This window comes from Macaca mulatta, chromosome 19, assembly GCF_049350105.2.
Source record: "Macaca mulatta isolate MMU2019108-1 chromosome 19, T2T-MMU8v2.0, whole genome shotgun sequence".
Classification (NCBI taxonomy): domain Eukaryota; kingdom Metazoa; phylum Chordata; class Mammalia; order Primates; family Cercopithecidae; genus Macaca; species Macaca mulatta.
Window position 1 is genome coordinate 16,993,785 of NC_133424.1, and position 18,725 is coordinate 17,012,509.

The window sequence follows — 18,725 nt, forward strand, 5'->3', positions numbered from 1 at the left end:
CGGGACGCGGTGCTTGCCGGGAGATGTAGTCTCTTCTGCTCTGGCTCTGTTGCTCAGGGCAACCGGTCCCTCAGGCCTGAATGTGGCGGCTGCCTCTGCGAATGGACGGCGTGGGAGGAGGTCGGCAGCGCTGGTGGGGAGGTGACCTGGCTGGGCGTCCGGGCTCGCGAGGGGGATACGGGGAAATGGGGCCTTCTCCGTGGCTGAGCTGGTTGGGCAGCTGCAGGATGGTCCCGCGCCTCAGTCTCCCTGCCTGGAGTCTATTGGAGCGTGGTCCTGGGCGGGTCGCTTCATAGCTGGGGAGAAGAGCAGGATGGTCTGAGGGGCGCCAGGGTTTTCAAATTTTGGTTTGTTGGTTTTTAACGACTTTGTTGAGCCTTTATTTACATACCATAGTGTTCGCCACTTTTAAGCTGACGACTCCGTTATTTTTAGTAAATCTACAAAGCTGTGAAGTCGTCGCCATCATCCAGTTCATCCAGCTTTAGAACTTCGCGTCAGGCGGGGTGTGGTGGCTCACGCCTGGAATCCCAGCACTTTGGGAGGCAAAGGCGGGAGGATCACTTGAGGCCAGGAGATCCAGACCAGCCTGGGCAACATGGCGACACCCCATCTCTCAAAAAGATAAAAATAAAAAATTAGCCAGGTGTAGTGGCTCGCGTCTACAGTCCTAGCTACTCGGGATGTTGAGGCGGGAGCAGGATTGCTTGTGTCTGGAAGGTCAAAGCTGCTGTGAGCTGTGATCATGCCACTGCACTCTGGCTAATTTTTTGTATTTTTAGTAGAGATGGGGTTTCACCATGTTTGCTACATTGATCTTGAGCTCCTGACCTCACGTGATCTGCCAGCCTTGGCCTCCCAAAGTGCTGGGATTATAGGCGTGAGCCACAGCACCGGCCTGATCTGCTTTCTGAGTTTATTGGTTTGCATTTTCTTGACAGTTCTTACAGATGAAATGATAGGGTGTGTGGAGTTTAGTGTCTGGCTCCTTTTTTTAAATTTTTTTTTGAGGCAGAGTCGCGCTCTGTCACCCAGGCTGGAGTGCAATGGCGTGATCTCAGCTCACTGCAAACTCCTCCTCCCACGTTCAAGCAATTCTCCTGCCTCAGCGTCCTGAGTAGCTGGGATTACAGGCGCAGACCACCATGCCCCGCTAATTTTTGTATTTTTAGTAGAGACGGGGTTTCACCATGTGGGTCAGGCTGGTCTCGAACTCCTGACATCGTGATGCACCTGCCTCGGTCTCCCAAAGTGCTGGGATTACAGGCGTGAGTCACCGGGCCCGGCTTGGCTACTTTCCCTTCATATGATGTATTTGAGATTCCTGCATGCTATTATATTAGTATTTGTTTTTTAAATTGCTGAACAGTATTCCACTGTATGGATGGACCATAGTTTGTAATCCATTCACTAATTAATGGATAGTTACATTGTTTCAGCATGTTAGCCAGGATGGTCTCAATCTCCTGACCTCATGATCCACCCGCCTGGGCCTCCCAAAGTGCTGGGATTATAGGCGTGAGCCACAGCGCCCGGCCCAAACAGCAGGTACTCTTATGCAAAATTGTCTCCCCTTCCCCCACAGAATGGCTTCTGCAAGGAAAGCCAGCTGTCCCATACGCGATGTTTTTGGTGACTTCAGTGACACTTCCTTAGAAGATTCAACAATGGAAGAAATCAGAAACTTCCAGATCAGTAGAAATCTTACCAAAATAGCACCTGGTCATAGCAGATTTCTAAAAAGAAACCAAACTCTAGGTGAGAAACACTTACTCCTAAAAGAGAACCCTGTACTGGGGAGTGGACCCAGCCTTGCCTCAAGTAGACCGCCCACCACTGACTCCAGGATCCGAGCCAATGCCGCACTAAGGAAGCTGGCCCAGCTGGAAACCCGGATCATGAATCGGAAGCTGCAGAGGAATTTGTCTGACACAGAATCTGACTCAACGACCACCAATGCCAGTCTTCCAAAGAGAGCTGACAGAATCCTCTCCGGGGGTGCAATCGAACTTGCGTCCCAGAACACAGACAAAACTTCCCAGAATCAAACCTGTGAACTTCCTGTCACCGAAAATAATGCACAGAACCCAAAGGTTAGTAGGTTTCTAAAGAAGAAACAACCATCTGTTGAAAACATATCCCCTGAAGCACCTGTTGGGAAAGAGAGGACTTTGCAAACCCCCAAACAGAAAGAACCTGCTAGAACATTTGATTCTCCAGACAGTGACGAAGAAGAAATGAAAGTATTGCTAGGAAGCTTGATGGACTCTTCTAGAGAAAAAAAGACGAGTCAAGGCTTCAGCAGTGTTAACGTCAGTGAGGAAGAAGAAAGAAAACTATTTTCGGTAAGTTTTTTTTTTTTGGTAAATTTATTTTTATTTATTTAATTTAATTTAAATTTTTTTTTTTTTTTTTTGAGACGGAGTTTTGCTCTTGTTGCCCAGGCTGGAGTGCAATGGCGCAACCTCTGCTCACCACAACCTCCGCCTCCCGGATTCAAGCGATTCTCCTGCCTCAGCCTCCCAAGTAGCTGGAATTATAGGCATGCGCCACCACGCCCTGCTAATTTTGTATGCTTAGTAGGGATGTGGGTTCTTCATGTTGGTCAGGCTGGTGTCGAACTTCTGACCTCAGGTGATCTGCCCGCCTTGGCCTCCCAAAGTGCTGGGATTACAGGCATGAGCTACTATGCCCAGCCGGTGACTGGCTAATTTTATATATATATATATTTTTTTTTTGAGACCAAGTTTCACTCTTGTTACCCAGGCTAGAGTGCAGTGGCGTGATCTTGGCTCACCGCAACCTCCACCTCCTGGGTTCAAGCAATTCTCCTGCCTCAGCCTTCCTGAGTTTGGGATTACAGGAATGTACCACCATGCCCGGCTAATTTTGTATTTTTAGTAGAGATGGGGTTTCTCTGTGTTGGTCAGGCTGGTCTCCAACTCCTGACCTCAGGTGATCCACCCGCCTTGGCCTCCCAAAGTGCTGGGATTACAGGCGTGAGGCACCATACCCAGCTTTTTTTTTTTTTGAGACAGGTTCTTGCTCTGTCACGCAGGCTGGAGGGTGCAGTGGTGCAATCTCAGCTCACTGCAACCTCTGCCTCCCAGGCTCTAGTGATCCTCCCACCTCTGCCTTTCAAGTAGCTGCGATGCTTTGTCACCAGGCTGGAGTGCAGTGGCCCGATCTCGGCTCACTGCAACTTCTGCCTCCCTGGTTCAAGCAATTCTTCTGCCTCAGCCTCCCGAGTAGCTGGGATTACAGGTGCACGCCACCACACCCGGCTAATTTTTGTATTTTTAGTAGAGATGAGGTTTCACCATGTTGGCCACGATGGTCTCGATCTCTTTTTTTTTTTTTTTTTTTTTTTTTTTGAGACGGAGTCTCGCTGTGTCTCCCAGGCTGGAGTGCAGTGGCGTGATCTTGGCTCACTGCAAGCTCCGCCTCCCGGGTTCATGCCATTCTCCCGCCTCAGCCTCCCGAGTAGCTGAGACTACAGGCGCCCGCCACCACGCCCGGCTAGTTTTTTTTTGTATTTTTAGTAGAGACGGGGTTTCACCGTGTTAGCCAGGATAGTCTCGATCTCCTGACCTCGTGATCCACCCGCCTCGGCCTCCCAAAGTGCTGGGATTACAGGCTTGAGCCACCGCACCCGGCCTGGTCTCGATCTCTTGACATCGTGATCTGCCCTCCTCAGCCTCCCAAACTGCGGGGATTACAGGCGTGAGCCACCACGCCCAGCCTTGCGGAATATTTTCTACTCCCAACATTATCTTACCTAAATATTGTACCGTGACTTTCAGAAATGAAGAGAGAAAGGGGATGCAGTAAGAGAAAAATGTGATACCTGCGGTGTTGGTCTCATGCTCCCCGCTAATTGCACTGTCTGTCGAACCATAAGAACTTAGGTATCGGCCAGATATGGTGGCTCACACCTGTAATCCCAGGGCTTTGGGAAGCTTAGGTGGGTAGATGCTTCAGCTGTGGTCAAGGCCAGTCTGGGCAACATGGCAAAACCTATTCCTACAGAAAAAAAAAAAAAAAAAAAAAAAAAAAAAAAAATTGCCAGGTGTGGTGGTCCATGCTTGTAGTCCTAGCTGCTTGGAAGGCTGAGGTGAGAGGATCGCTTGAGCCCAGGATGTCGAGGCTGCAGTGAGCTATGATTGAGCCACTGCCCTCCAGCCTGGGCAACAGAGTGAGACCCTGTCTGAAAAAACAAACAAACAAACAAACAAACAAACCCCACAAAAACCTTAGTTGTCGTAAGTTTGTTAATTTCAAGTGTTTTTTTTTTTTTTTTTTGAGACGGAGTCTCGCTCTGTCGCCCAGGCTGGAGTGCAGTGGCCGGATCTCAGCTCACTGCAAGCTCCGCCTCCCGGGTTCACGCCATTCTCCGGCCTCAGCCTCCCGAGTAGCTGGGACTACAGGCGCCCGCCACCGCGCCCGGCTAGTTTTTTGTATTTCTTAGTAGAGACGGGGTTTCACCGTGTTAGCCAGGATGGTCTCGATCTCCTGACCTCGTGATCCACCCGTCTCGGCCTCCCAAAGTGCTGGGATTACAGGCTTGAGCCACCGCGCCCGGCCTAATTTCAAGTGTTTTATATCAGGTCCCATCTCAGCCGAGAGCATTTACTGTGCCCAGTGTGGAACTCTCCAGCGCAAAGCCGTCTCAGACATCACACCTGCCAACCTCCCTGGCAGCAGAGAGAACCGTTCACAGCGCTCACTCAAGAGCAGACTCCCCACAGAGTCACGTGTCCGGTGACACCACCTCGCACACGCCGTCAGTTTCCATCACAGGCGCCTTTTCAAAATCAGCGTCTTTAAGAATGGGGCACGTCAAGCTTGCGTCCTCCCCTGGAAGGAGTGAGGCGGAGCCTGGGGATGAGCCGGTCTCAGAAGGTGCTGATAACAGCCTCGACGGTAATCCCGGTCCCGGTGCAAAGCCAGTACCTTGGGCAGGAAGGGTGGGGCCACCTTTAGAGCCCCCGATGCAGTGGTCACGGGGCATTGCCACAGGCAGGGTATTTGGAGTCACATCACACACTCAGCTTTCCAACTTTCTTGTCTGGTTGAGGGGCCAAGTCAGATTTTTGTGCTATCTTTATTTATTTATTTATTTATTTATTTAATTCTCAGACAGGGTCTTGCTCTGTTGCTCAGGCTGGAATGCAGTGGGCATGATCATGGGTCACTACAGCCTCTACCTCCCAGGCTCAAGCAATCCGCCTGCCTCAGCCTCCTGACCAGCTAGGACCACCGGCGTGTGCCACCACATTGGGCTAATTTTTGTATTCTGTGGAGACCAGGTTTCACTGTGTTGTCCAGGCTGATCTTGAACTCCTGGCCTCAGGTGATCTGCCTGCCTTGGCCTCCCAAAATGCTGTGATTACAAGTGTGAACCACCACACCTGGCTTACCAGCTCATCTCTGGAGTCAATTTAAACCTGTTGGAAGCTGTTGGAGGCTAGGCCTGGTGGCTCATGCCTGCAATCCCAGTGCTTTGGAAAGCTTAGGCAGGAGGAGTTTGAGACCAGCCTGGGCAACATGGTGAAACCCTGTCTTTACAAAAAATACAAAAATTGGCCGGGCGCGGTGGCTCAAGCCTGTAATCCCAGCACTTTGGGAGGCTGAGACGGGCGGATCACGAGGTCAGGAGATCGAGACCATCCTGGCTAATAAGGTGAAACCCCGTCTCTACTAAAAAATACAAAAAACTAGCCGGGCGAGGTGGCGGCGCCTGTAGTCCCAGCTACTCGGGAGGCTGAGGCAGGAGAATGGCATGAACCCGGGAGGCGGAGCTTGCAGTGAGCTGAGGTCCGGCCACTGCACTCCAGCCTGGGCGACAGAGCGAGACTCCGCCTCAAAAAAAAAAAAAAAAAAAAAAAAAAAAAAAAAAAAAAAAAAAAAAATTAACTGGGTGTGGTTGTGCACACCTGTAGTCCCAGCTACGCGGGAGGCTGTGGCAGAAGGATCGTTTGAGCCGGAGAATTGGAGCCTGCCTGGGAATTGGAGGCTGCGGTGAGCTGTGAACACACGACTGTGCTCCAGCCTGGGTGACAGAGCAAGACTCCATCTCTAAAAAAAAACTTTTTTAAACCCAAAAACCTGTTGGAACACCAGAATCTCCACAGAGAACCCCATACTCCTGGGTGCCGGCACACGCTTGGTTCAGACACTGGCCTCCACCCTAAGGTTCTGCAGTGCCTTTCACTTGCTGTACTACATATATATATATAATTTAGAACTCTTTTTTTCAGAACTCACAGTCTATTAACTTGCTGTAAATGACAACATAGGATGCTTTGGGGTCATGTCTCAGGTCTGCCCCTGCTCCACAGTCTTCCCCCGTTTCCCCCCAGCTGGCTGGGTGCCCTGCCACCTCCCACCCCTTACACCACATGCGTACTTCTCAGCAACTTCCAACAGTGCACTCTGATCAGCTGCTAATCTGTCTGGACCAGGGGCTAGTAGGCCTATTTTCTGTCTTTTTTTTTTTTTTGAGATAGGGTCTCGTTCCGTCACCCAGGCTGGAGTGCAGTGGCGCGATCTTGGCTCACTGTAATCTCCGCCTCCCGGGTTCAAGCGATGCTCCTGCCTCAGCCTCCCGAGTAGCTGGGACTACAGGTGCACACCACCACGCCTGGCTAATTCTTTGTATTTTTAGTAGAGACGGGGTTTCACCATGTTGGTCAGGCTGGTCTTGAAATCCTGACCTCGTGATCTGCCTGCCTCGGCCTCTCAAAGTGCTGGGATTATAGGTGTGAGCTGCGGCGCCTGGCCCTGTCTTCTGTTTTGTTTTTTTTTTTTTTTTGACAGAGTTTTGCTCTTGTTGCCCAGGCTGGAGTGCAATGGCATATCTTGGCTCCCTGCAACCTCCGCCTCCTGGATTCAAGCAATTCTCCTGCCTCAGCCTCCTGAGTAGCTGGGATTACAGGCGCCCGCCACTGCACCCGGCTAATTTTTCTATTTTTAGTAGAGATGGGATTTCAACACGTTGGCCAGGTTGGTCTTCAACTCCTGACCTCAGGTGATCCGCCCGCCTTGGCCTCCCAAAGTGCTGGGATTACAGGCGTGAGCCACTGCGCCCAGACTGTCTTCTGTCTTTATAAAGCTTTCTCAGAAGGCAGCCACGCTCCTTCCTTTACACATTGTCTATGGCTGCTTTCACACTGTGATAGTGGAGCTGAGTAGTCACAACAGATAGTCTATCCCCAAAAGCTGGAAATTTCCCAGCTAGCCTTTTATTTTGTATCATTGTTATTATTATTATTTATTATGATTGTTATTTTTGAGATGGAGCCTTGCTCTGTCACCCAGACTAGAGTGCAGTGGCGTGATCTTCGCTCACTGCAACCTCCGACTCCAGGTTCAAGCGATTCTCCTGCCTCAGCCTCCTGAGTGGCTTGGACTACAGGTGCGCACCACCAAACTTGTCTAATTTTTGTATTTTTTTTTGAGACGGAGTCTCGCTCTGCCGCCCAGGCTGGAGTGCAGTGGCCAGATCTCAGCTCACTGCAAGCTCTGCCTCCCGGGTTCACGCTATTCTCCTGCCTCAGCCTCCCGAGTAGCTGAGATTACAGGCGCCGCCACCTCACCCGGCTAGTTTTTTGTAGTTTTTAGTAGAGACGGGGTTTCACCGTGTTAGCCAGGATGGTCTCTATCTCCTGACCTCGTGATCCACCCGTCTCGGCCTCCCAAAGTGCTGGGATTACAGGCTTGAGCCACCACGCCCGGCCAATTTTTGTATTTTTAATAGAGACCAGGTTTCACCATGTCGGCCAGGCTGGTGTTGAACTCTTGGCCTCAGTTGATCCACCTATCTCTGCATCCCAAAGTGTGGGATTACAGGCGTGAGCCACCATGCCCGATGATGAGGATGATGATGATGATGATGATGATGATTTTTTGAGACAGAGTCTTGCTCTGTCGCCTAGGCTGGAGTGCCGTGGCGTGATCTCGGCTCACTGCAAGCTCTGCCTCCTGGGTTCACACCATTCTCCTGCCTCAGCCTCCCGAGTAGCTGGGACTACAGGCACCTGCCACCACGCCCAGCTAATTTTTTTGTATTTTTAGTAGAGACGGGGTTTCACCGTGTTAGCCAGGATGGTCTTGATCCCCTGACCTCGTGATCCACCCGCCTCGGCCTCCCAAAGTGCTGGGAGTACAGGTGTGAGGCAACGCGCCGGGCGGATTATTATTATTTTTTAGAGACAGGGTCTCTCTATGCTCCAGGCTGGAGTGCGGTGGTGTGATCATTGTTCACTGCAGCTTTGAACTCCTGGTCTCAAGAGATTTTCTGACCTCAGCCTCCTGAGTAGCTGGGGCTACAGGTGCATGTCACCATGCCAGGGTAATGTTTTAATTTTTTTGTAGAGATGGGGTCTCACTATGTTGCCCAGGCTGGTCTCAAACTCTTGGGCTCAAGCGATCATTGTGCTTCAGCCTCCCAAAATGCTGTGATTATAGGTGTGAACCACTGCCCTGCCTTGTCCTATGGAGAAAAGGTGTGTGGACCCTTGGGCTGGTTTTTCGAGGACAGGGACTGCATGTCTTCATATCTTTCTAAACATTTGTGGGATATTAGGCCGGCCGCACTCACACCTGTAATCCCAGCACTTTGGGAGGCCGAGGCAGGCAAATCACTTGAGGCCAGGAATTTGAGACCAGCCTGGCCAATTGGTGAAATCCTGTCTGTACTAAATATAGAAAAATTAGCTGGGCAAGGTGTCAGGCACCTGTAATCCCAGCCACCCAGGAGGCTGAGGTGAGAGAATCACTTGAACTTGGGAGATGGAGGTTGTGGTGAGCCAAGATCGTGCCACTGCACTCCAGCCTGGGTGACAGAGTGAGACTCTATCTCAAAAAAGAAAAAAGAAAGAAATTTGTAAGATTTAAAAATAATTATGGAGTAAATAAAGAAGTAAATTCAAATGCTATACTAATTCTTTAATTACAGAGTTTAGAATAAATATTTTATCGCTTGGCGATCTGTCTCCAGCTGTCAGTGAGAACTCCGATTTGGAACAGGAAGTAAGTACAACAAAGTCATTTTTCATTGTCGATTGTTTTTGGCTTTAAAATTTTTTTAAAAAAATTTTTAAAAATTTAAAAATTGGGGAAGGGTTCACTTTGTTGCCCAGGCCGTCCTCAAACTGGGCTCAAGCAATCCTCCCTACTCGGCCTCCCAAAGTGCTGGGATTACAGGTGTGAGCGACCATGCCTGGCCCAATGTCGATTCTTATGTGGAAAAGCAAGTCATGTTTCATTTAGGCCTATAGTTTCCAACTCTGCCCCCCAGGGGACATTGGCAATGTCTGGTGACGTTTTGGCTGTCATGACTGGGGGTGGGTGACAGGTGCAACTGGTATTGTGAGTGGGTGCAGGCCAGGAACCCTGCTCCATATTCTCCATATTATGGAATGCACTGGGTGGCCTCCAACTGCAAAGAATGCTGTGGCCCCTGATGTCAAGAGTGCAGTAGGTGAGCGACCCTGATTTAGGTGCTAACAGGATGAAGCCACCTTGGTTAGCCGGTGATTAAAGCACATCCCACCTAAGCCGCCCGTGACAACATCTGCGCGGAGGCAGCACTTCACCCGCTGTATCCAGTCACACTCCCTGTTGTGATTTTTGTGCTGGTGGCCACCGGCACTATCAGATACATGTGTTGTGATGCATAGTGATGACATTTTATTTTTTTTTTTTTTTTTTTTTTTTTTTTTTTTTTTTTTTTTGAGACGGAGTCTGGCTCTGTCGCCCGGGCTGGAGTGCAGTGGCCGGATCTCAGCTCACTGCAAGCTCCGCCCCCCGGGTTTACGCCATTCTCCTGCCTCAGCCTCCCGAGTAGCTGGGACTACAGGCGCCCGCCGCCTCGCCCGGCTAGTTTTTTGTATTTTTTAGTAGAGACGGGGTTTCACCGTGTTCGCCAGGATGGTCTCGATCTCCTGACCTCGTGATCCGCCCGTCTCGGCCTCCCAAAGTGCTGGGATTACAGGCTTGAGCCACCGCGCCCGGCAGTGATGACATTTTAATTTAAAAATTATTATTATTATTATTATTATTATTTTTTATTTTAAACTTTTTTTTTTTTTTTTGGAGAAAGTCTCGCTCTTATCCCCCAGGTTTGAGTGCAATGGCTCGATCTCAGCTCACTGCAACCTCCGCCTCCCAGGTTCAAATGATTCTCCTGCTTCTGCCTCCCAAGTAGCTGGGATTAAGTCGCCTGCCACCATGCCTGGCTAATTTTTGTATATTTTAGTAGAGCCGGAGTTTCACCATGTTGGCCAGGCTGGTTTCGAACTCCTGACCGCGAGTGATCCGCCCACCTTGGCCTCCCAAAGTGCTGGGATTACAGGTGGGAGCCACTGCACCTGGCCTATTATTATTATTATTATTACTATTTTTTGAGACCAGAGTCTCGCTCTGTCGCCCAGGCTGGAGTGCAGTGGCGCAATCTCAACTGACTGCAAGCTCCGCCTCCCGGGTTCACACAATTCTCCTGCCTCAGCCTCCTGAGTAGCTGGGACTACAGGCGCCCGCCACCATGCCTGGATAATTTTTTAACTATTTTTAGTAGAGACGGGGTTTCACCGTGTCAGGATGGTCTCGATCTCCTGACCTCATGATCCGCCTGCCTCGGTCTCCCAGAGTGCTGGGATTACAGGCATGAGCCACCACCCCCGGCCTTATTATTATTTTTTTGAGATGGAGTCTCGCTCTGTTGCCCAGGCTGGGACTACAGTGGCACAGTCTCAGCTCACTGCAACCTCCACCTCCTGGGTTCAAGCAATTTTCATGCCTCAGCCTCCTGAGTAGCTGAGATTACAGGCACCCGTCACCATACCCCACTAATTTTTGTATTTTTAGTGGAGATGGTTTCACCATGTTGGCCAGGCTGGTCTCAAACTCCTGACCTCAGGTGATTCACCCACCTCAGCTTCCCAAAGTGCTGAGATTACAGGCATGTGCCACCCTGCCTAGCCCAATTTATTTATTTTTGAGACAGGTCTCACTCTGTCATTCAGACTGGAATGCAGTTGGGGGATCATGGCTCACTTCATCCTCAATGTCCTAGGCTCAAGCAATCCTCCTACCCAGCCTTCTGAGTAGCTGAGACTACAGGCATGCACCCATGCCTGGCTAATTTTTTATTTTTTGTAGAGATAGAGACCGGCTAGGTTGTCCAGGCTGGTCTTGAACTCCTAGCTTCAAGCATTCCTCCTGCCTCAGCCTTTCAAAGTGCTGAGATTGCAAGTGTAAGCCATTGCCCCCAGGCATGATGAAACTTAATTTTTTAATTATTTTTTTCTTTTCTTTTTCTTTTTTTGAGACGGTGTCTCGCTTTGTCGCCCAGGCTGGAATACAGTGGCGCGATCTCACTGCAAGCTCCGCCTCCCGGGTTCACGCCATTCTCCTGCCTCAGCCTCCCGTGTAGCTTGGACTGCAGGCGCCTGCCACCACGCCTGGCTGATTTTTTGTATTTTTAGTAGAGACGGGGTTTCACTGTGTTAGCCAGGATGGTCTCGATCTCCTGACCTCGTGATCTGCCCGCCTCGGCCTCCCAAAGTGCTGGGATTACAGGCATGAGCCACCGCGCCCAGCCTAATTATTTTATTTTTTTATTTTATTTTTATTTTTTGAGACGGAGTCTCGCTCTGTCACCCAGGCTGGAGTGCAGTGGCCGGATCTCAGCTCACTGCAAGCTCCGCCTACTGGGGTTACGCCATTCTCCTGCCTCAGCCTCCTGAGTAGCTGGGACTACAGGCGCCCGCCACTTCGCCCAGCTAGTTTTTTGTATTTTTTAGTAGAGATGGGGTTTCACCGTGTTAGCCAGGATGGTCTCGATCTTCTGACCTCATGATCCGCCCGTCTCGACCTCCCAAAGTGCTGGGATTACAGGCTTGAGCCACCGCGCCCGGCCTATTTTTTTTCTTATAGAGATAGAGTCTTGCTATGTTGCCCAGGCAGGTCTTGAACTCCTGAGCTCAAAGGATCCTACTGCCTCAGCCACCTAACATTTCATCGGTCTATGATGAAATGTTTTTTTTTTTTTTGAGCTGGAGTTTCACTCTTGTTGCCCAGGCTGGAGTGCAATGGCGTGATCTCGGCTCACCACAACCTCTGCCTCCTAGGTTCAAGTGATTCTTCTGCCTCAGCCTCCCGAGTAGCTGGGATTACAGACGTGTGCCACCACGCCTGGCTCATTTTGTATTTTTGGTAGAGATGGGGTTTCTCCATGTTGGTCAGGCTGGTTTCAAACTCCCGACCTCAGGTGATCTGCCCGCCTTGGCCTCCCAAAGTGCTGGGATTACAGGCATGAGCCACTGTGCCTGGCCGAAACTTACTTTTTTAATTTTTATTTTTTTTTCTTATAGAGATAGGGTCTTCCTATGTTGCCCAGGCAGGTCTTGAACTCCTGAGCTCAAGGGATCCTACCGCCTCAGCCACCTAAAGTCCTTAAGTCCATGATGAAATGTTAAATGCCATCCATGTGCCACCTAAGCATGCGTCACCCCATCAGGCTTGCCAGCCCCATAGGCATCCCGTGCTGAAGACGCCACAGTTCTGTTTAGAATACTCCATGCCCACACCTGATGAGGAGCTGGTGTGCCCCCCTTGCCTGCGGGAGTGCCGGAGGTCCCCAGCTCCTAGGAGTACGGTGTTCCTAGCATGTTGATCTTTCCAAAACACTTCTGGCTGGGTGCAGTGGCTCACACCTGTAATCCCAGCATTTTGGGAGGCCGAGGCGGGCAGATCACAAGGTCAGGAGATCGAGACCATCTTGGCTAACATGGTGAAACCCCGTCTCTACTAAAAATACAAAAAACTAGCCGGGCATGGTGGTGCGCGCCTGTAGTCCCAGCTACTGGAGAGGCTGAGGCAGGAGAATGGCATGAATTCAGGAGGCGGAGCTTGCAGTGAGCCGAGATCGCGCCGCTGCACTCCAGCCTGGGGGACACAGTGAGACTCCGTCTCAAAAAAAAAAAAAAAAAACTCGCTTCCCAGCCACTTCTGCCATTCCTCATTTTAGGAGGAAAGTGCTCAGAGAGAGAAAACGGCTGGCAAAATCTTCAGAGCCGAGGTGTCTGCTGGGCCGGATGCCCCCAGGCAGGCCCAGGCGAGGAGCTGGGCATCACAGGGAAAGGCCGCCTCTGCAGAGGGGGATGAGAGCGAGGTCTCGGAGCATCTCAGTGCCAGCTCGGCCTCTGCCATCCAGCAGGACAGCATTTCCAGCATGCAGCCACCATCTGAAGCCCCCATGGTGAACACAGTCAGCTCAGCTTATTCTGAGGATTTTGAAAACTCTCCAAGTCTGACGGCATCTGAGCCAACGGCCCGTTCCAAGGAGTCTCTTGACAGAACACTGGACGCTCTGTCTGAATCCTCTTCAAGTGCGAAGACAGACTTTCCACAAACAGCCGAGGCTAGGAAAAAGTCGGGCAGGCACGTGACAAGGGTGCTTGTGAAGGACACAGCTGTGCAGACGCCGGACCCCACCTTCACCTACGAGTGGACCAAAGGTAAGCACTGGGGCCTGCGGGGGCCGGGGCAGCCCGGACAGGAGCTCAGCGTGTGGTTTACAGCATCCTGGGAGACACGTGGGAGAGCTCAGGTTCCCGAGATCTGGACTCTTGTTATTAATCACCTGGAGGGGTTGGCCAGTCACACCTGGAATCCCAGCACTTTGGGAGGCCGAGGCAGGAGGATCACCTGAGGTCAGGAGTTCAAGATCAGTCTGGCCAACATGGGGAAACCCCATCTCTACTAAAAATACAAAAATGAGCTGGCTGTCGTGGTGTGTTCCTGTCATCCCAGCTACTCAGGAAGCTGAGGCATGAGAAGAACCCGGGAGGCAGAGGTTGCACTGAGCTGAGATGATGCCACTGCACTCCAGCCTGGAAGATAGAATGAGACTCTGTCTCAAAAAAAAAAAAAAAAAAAAAATCACCCAGGGACCTTGGCTCACCATTTCCTCTTCCACGGACGAGGGGCTGCTGCCCTGGTGTGTCCCGATGTCTTCCTAGCCCTGAAGCATTCAGAAGGATCAGAACCAAGGACTAGGGTAGCAGCTCCCACAGGATGATTCTGTCATGGGGGGCCTCCAGCAGGGTCTGGAGACATTATTGGTTGTGACAACTCGGGGTGGGGAATGCTATTGGCATCTGCTGGGCGGAGGCCAGGGGTGCTATTCCACACCCTGCAGTGCACAGGATGCCTTTGTCCTGGAGAATGAACACCCTGGGTGACTTTCCAGACATGTCTCTCTCTCACTCTGTTTTTAGAGATGGGGTCTTTCTGTGTTGCCCAGGCTGGAGTGCTGTGACCTAGTCACAGCTCATTGCAGCCTCAACCTCCCCAGGCTCAGGTGATCCTCCTACCTCAGCCTCCCGAGTAGTTAGGATGACAAGCATGCACCCCCATGCCTGGCTAATTTTTGTATTTTTTTTGTAGAGACAGGGTCTTGCCATATTGCCCAGGCTGGTCTCAAACTCCTGGGCTCAAGCAATCTGTCAGCCTCAGCCTCCCAAAGTGTTGGGATAACAGGCATGAGCCACTGTGCCCGGCCCTGTATCTTTTTTTTTTTTTTGAGATGGAGTCTTGCTCTCTTGCCCAGGCTGGAATGCAGTGGTGCAATCTCGGCTCACTGCAACCTCCGCCTCCCGGGTTCAAGTGATTCTCCTGCCTCAGCCTCCTGAATAGCTGGGATTACAGGTATGCGCCACCACGCCCGGCTAATTTTTATAGTTTTAGTAGAGATGGGGTTTCACCGTGCTGGCCAGGCTCGTCTTGAGTTCCTGACCTCGTGATCTGCCTGCCTCAGCCTCTCAAAGTGCTGGGATTACAGGTGTGAGCCACCACACTCAGCCCCCTGTATCATTTTAAAATGTTTTTTGTAGAGACAGGGTCTCCCTATGTTCCCCAGTCTGGTCTTGAACTCCTGGGGTCAAGCGATCCTTCCACCTGCCCATGTTGACCCCGCAAAGTGCTGAGGCTACAGGCGTGAGCCACCATGCCTGGCCTTCAGGCATTTCTTTCATTCCCGGCTTCAGTCTCGGCTCTTGCTGGTAGAAAGGCCCTATTCTTTTAAACATTCCCATGATGTTATGTGATGTGATGTGATGTGATGTGATGTGACGTGACGTGACGTTACGTTACGTTACGTTACGTTACGTTACGTTATGTTATGAGATGGGGTCTTGCTCTGTTGCCCAGGCTGGAGCGCAGTGGTGCACACGTGGCCCACAGCCTCCTCCCCCTCCCGGGTTTCAGCAGTTCTCCCACCTCAGCCTCCCCAGTAGCTGGGACTAGAGGTGCCTGGCTAATAAACATTCCCTTTCAATCTCTCTTTTCTCATCCATATGGCTCTTGACAAAGTAGACTGGATGTGAAAAATGATGTAATTCCCAGCCTGGCCAATGTGGTGAAACCCTGTCTCTTCTAAAAATACAAAAATTAACCGGGTGTGGCAGCGCACATCTGTAGTCCCAGCTACTCGGGGGGCCGAGGCACAAGAATCGCTTGAAACCAGGAGGTGGAGGTTGCAGTGAGCCAAGATCGTGCCATTACACTCCAGCCTGGGCGACAGAGTAAGACTGTCTCAAAGAAAAAAAAAAAGAAAAGAAAAGCGACGTAATTCTCACTGGATCTATTTGTTTTGATTTGGGGGTTTCACCGAACATCAGCCTGACCGACCCCTCCCCCGAGGAGAGGGGTGACTGGTGTCTGTTTCTCAGGAAGGAAAGTCAGTCACATTGACTGAGTAAAATCACCTGGAGGTGTTAAATGGTATTTTCAGCCTGGGATCTGGGCTCAGAATTGTTTGTGTCTGTCTGCGTTTCTGTCTGTATTTTTGGCAATTTAGGGCTGCTTTCCTGAAACACTGGCGAGGCTGTTCTCCTAGACTAGGCCTGACAGGGAAAGGAGAGAGAAAAAACAGCAGCCATAAGCACGCTGGCCTCAGAGCCCAGGGGACACACAAAATCCCAAGGTCAACAGTGACCCTTAGAAGAAAGGCTGGGAAAGCACATTTTCCACTGCTCTCGACTCCAGCCACCGTGAGCTGAAGCCACCACTGCACCCAGCTGGGATGACTGTGCCTTGAGCCAAGAAAACCTAACAGAAAAATGGAGGCAGCCGTGGGAAATATTTGAAAGGGGAAGAGGGTAAAAAAAGCAAAGAAGGGCTGGGCATGGTGGCTCACGCCTGTGATCCCAGCACTTTTGGAGGCTGAGGCAGGAGGATTGCTTGAGCCCAGGAGTTCAAGACCAGCCTGGGCAACATAAGGAGACCCTGTCTCTACAAAAAATTTAAAAATTAGCCAGGCGTGGTGGCGCAGCTGTAGTCCCAGCTACTTGGGAGACAGATGGGAGGATTACGTGAGCCCAGGAGGCTGCAGTGAGCTGTGATCATGCCGCTGTACTCCAGACTGGGCAATAGAGCAAGACCCTGTCTCAAACAAAAAAAAAAATGCAAGGGTGGCGATCACCTTCAGAAAGAGGAAAAAACAAGCTCACGTAGTTTATTCCAGGGTCGTATCTGTGGACCTGAAAGTCATTTCTCTGTGTCCTGTCTGCTTACCCCTCTCTTTGTCCCCGAGATAGTGGCCGGTATGGCAGCCATGGGGCCTGCCCTGGGAGGTGCCTACGTGGACCCGACACCCATCGCCAATCATGTTATCAGCGCGGATGCAATAGAAGGTAACAGCCCGGCTTGGGGGATCCTTCCTGTCACATTTTACAGGACTCATTTCACCTGCAGGTTCACACCCACTCTGGAGGGGTGGCACCCCTTGCATACTGGCTTCCAGGGCTCCATTGGACAGGGATTACCGCAGCCATGGGCACCTGCCATGGGGAGAGAAAAGGTGTGGATGCCCTTGAACCTTCTGTCTCTTGCAGAGGGACACCAATGTCTCATAAAACAAGAGGGTGAACAGTGATGCTTGTGTGCCCTGCACCCCAACAAGGCCACTTTTTTTGTTCGTTTTGAGACAGAGTTTTGCTCTGTTGCCCAGGCTGGAGTGCAGTGGCGTGATCTCCACTCACTGTGACCTCCACCTCCCGGGTTCAAGTGATTCTCCTGCCTCAGCCTCCCGAGTAGCTGGGATTACAGGCATGCGCCACCATGCCTGGCTGGTTTTTATATTTTTAGTAGAGACAGGGTTTCTCCATGTTGGCCAGGCTGGTCTCGAACTCCTGACCTCAAATGATCTGCCCACCTCAGTCTCCCAAAGTTCTGGGATTACAGCCATGAGCCACCCCACCTGGCACAAGGCCACTTTTGTGTGTTCCCCTTGGTGGCATTACATCAATAAGCCATAGTTTATTTCCCGTGAAGACATTTATTGGACTGATACTGAGTTGCACAGCCTGGGTAGACATGCCCCTTGCCTCCTGGGTTGAGTCTGTGTGGCCCTCAGAAGGGCTCCAGTCCAGCCTGAGGCATGAGGAAGGAGCCCCAACAGCCAACTTAGAGAATTTAGTCTCTGCCGAGTCCAGTGGAGCCACCAAAGGCTTATGATACACGTAGGAGTCCATCTGGTACCTACTATTTTTTTCCCTTTTCTTTTTTTTTTTTTTTTTTTTTTTTAGTAGAGACGGGGTTTCACCGTGTTCGCCAGGATGGTCTCGATCTCCTGACCTCGTGATCCGCCCATCTCGGCCTCCCAAAGTGCTGGGATTACAGGCTTGAGCCACCGCGCCCGGCCTTTTTTTCCCTTTTCAATTTTAATTTTTTTTTTTTTTTGAGGCGGACTCTTGATCTGTCAACCCAGGCTGGAGTGCAGTGGTGTGATCTTGGCTCACTGCAACCTCAGTCTCGGTTCAAGCAATTCTCCTGCCTCAGCCTCCCAAGTAGCTGGGACTACAGGTGCCTGCCACCACGCCTGGCTAATTTTTTTTGTATTTTTAGCAGAGACCGGGTTTCACTATGTTGTCCAGGCTGGTCTCAAACTCCTGAGCTGGTGATCCGCCTGCCTCGGCCTTCCGAAGTGCTGGGATTACAGGCGTGAGCCACCGTTGCTTAAACCCAGGAGTTGGAGGCTGCAGTGCGCTGTGATGGCACCATTGCACTCCAGCCTTGGCAGAGCAAGACCCTGTCTCCAGAAAAAAACAAATAGATTTCAGAAGGTAGCCTGGCACCTGAGCGGGGGGGCTGCAGAATTTGTGGGGCCCTGGTGAAGCCACCGAGTGACGCGGAGCTGGGGTAGCCCTGACCGCCTACAGCCCGGCCACGCTGGCGCTCCATGATGTGCTGAAGCAGCAGCTGAGCCTGACGCAGCAGTTCATCCAGGCCAGCCGGCACCTGCACGCCTCCCTCCTGCGCTCCCTGGACGCCGACTCCTTCCAATACCACACCCTGGAGGAAGCCAAAGAGGTGAGTGCAGCTTCCCACGGGCAGGGGCAGGGCGGTAGGGGAGCGGCAGCTCTCAGATGCCGGCCGAGGGGATGTGGGCAGGGGACTGGGCTCCAGCGCTCAGCCCAGGGCTGCAGGGATGCAGTGGGGCCATCGCCTTCTGTCCCTGTGGAGGGGCCTCATTTCTTTTTCTTTTTTTTTTTTTTGAGACGGAGTCTCGCTCTGTTGCCCAGGTTGGAGTGCAGTGGCCTGATCTCTGCTCACTGCAAGCTCCGCCTCCCAGGTTCACGCCCTTCTCCTGCCTCAGCCTCCTGAGTAGCTGGGACTACAGGCGCCCGCCACCTCGCCCTGCTAGGTTTTTGTATTTT

At 51.5% G+C, this 18,725-nt stretch overlaps 1 protein-coding gene across 50 annotated transcripts in view; it reads left to right on the top strand.

Moving 5' to 3' along the window:
• Window positions 1-18,725, top strand: part of C19H19orf44 (chromosome 19 C19orf44 homolog) — a 95,253-nt gene that overhangs the window by 70,489 nt on the left and 6,039 nt on the right. For 11 of the 50 annotated variants that reach the window (XM_077978179.1, XM_077978187.1, XM_077978178.1 and 8 more), the window contains exons 2-7: window positions 979-2,345; window positions 4,608-4,923; window positions 8,960-9,033; window positions 13,034-13,523; window positions 16,605-16,700; window positions 18,212-18,378. In XM_077978179.1, coding sequence (XP_077834305.1) covers window positions 1,557-2,345; window positions 4,608-4,923; window positions 8,960-9,033; window positions 13,034-13,523; window positions 16,605-16,700; window positions 18,212-18,378 — 1,932 coding nt within the window. In that variant the 5' untranslated portion in view covers window positions 979-1,556. Of the gene's footprint in view, window positions 1-48; window positions 142-747; window positions 897-978; window positions 2,346-4,607; window positions 4,924-8,959; window positions 9,034-13,033; window positions 13,524-16,600; window positions 16,868-17,913; window positions 18,379-18,725 lie in introns of those variants that run through there. The other 39 variants (XR_013409147.1, XM_077978183.1, XM_077978175.1 and 36 more) reach the window with 24 other exon arrangements.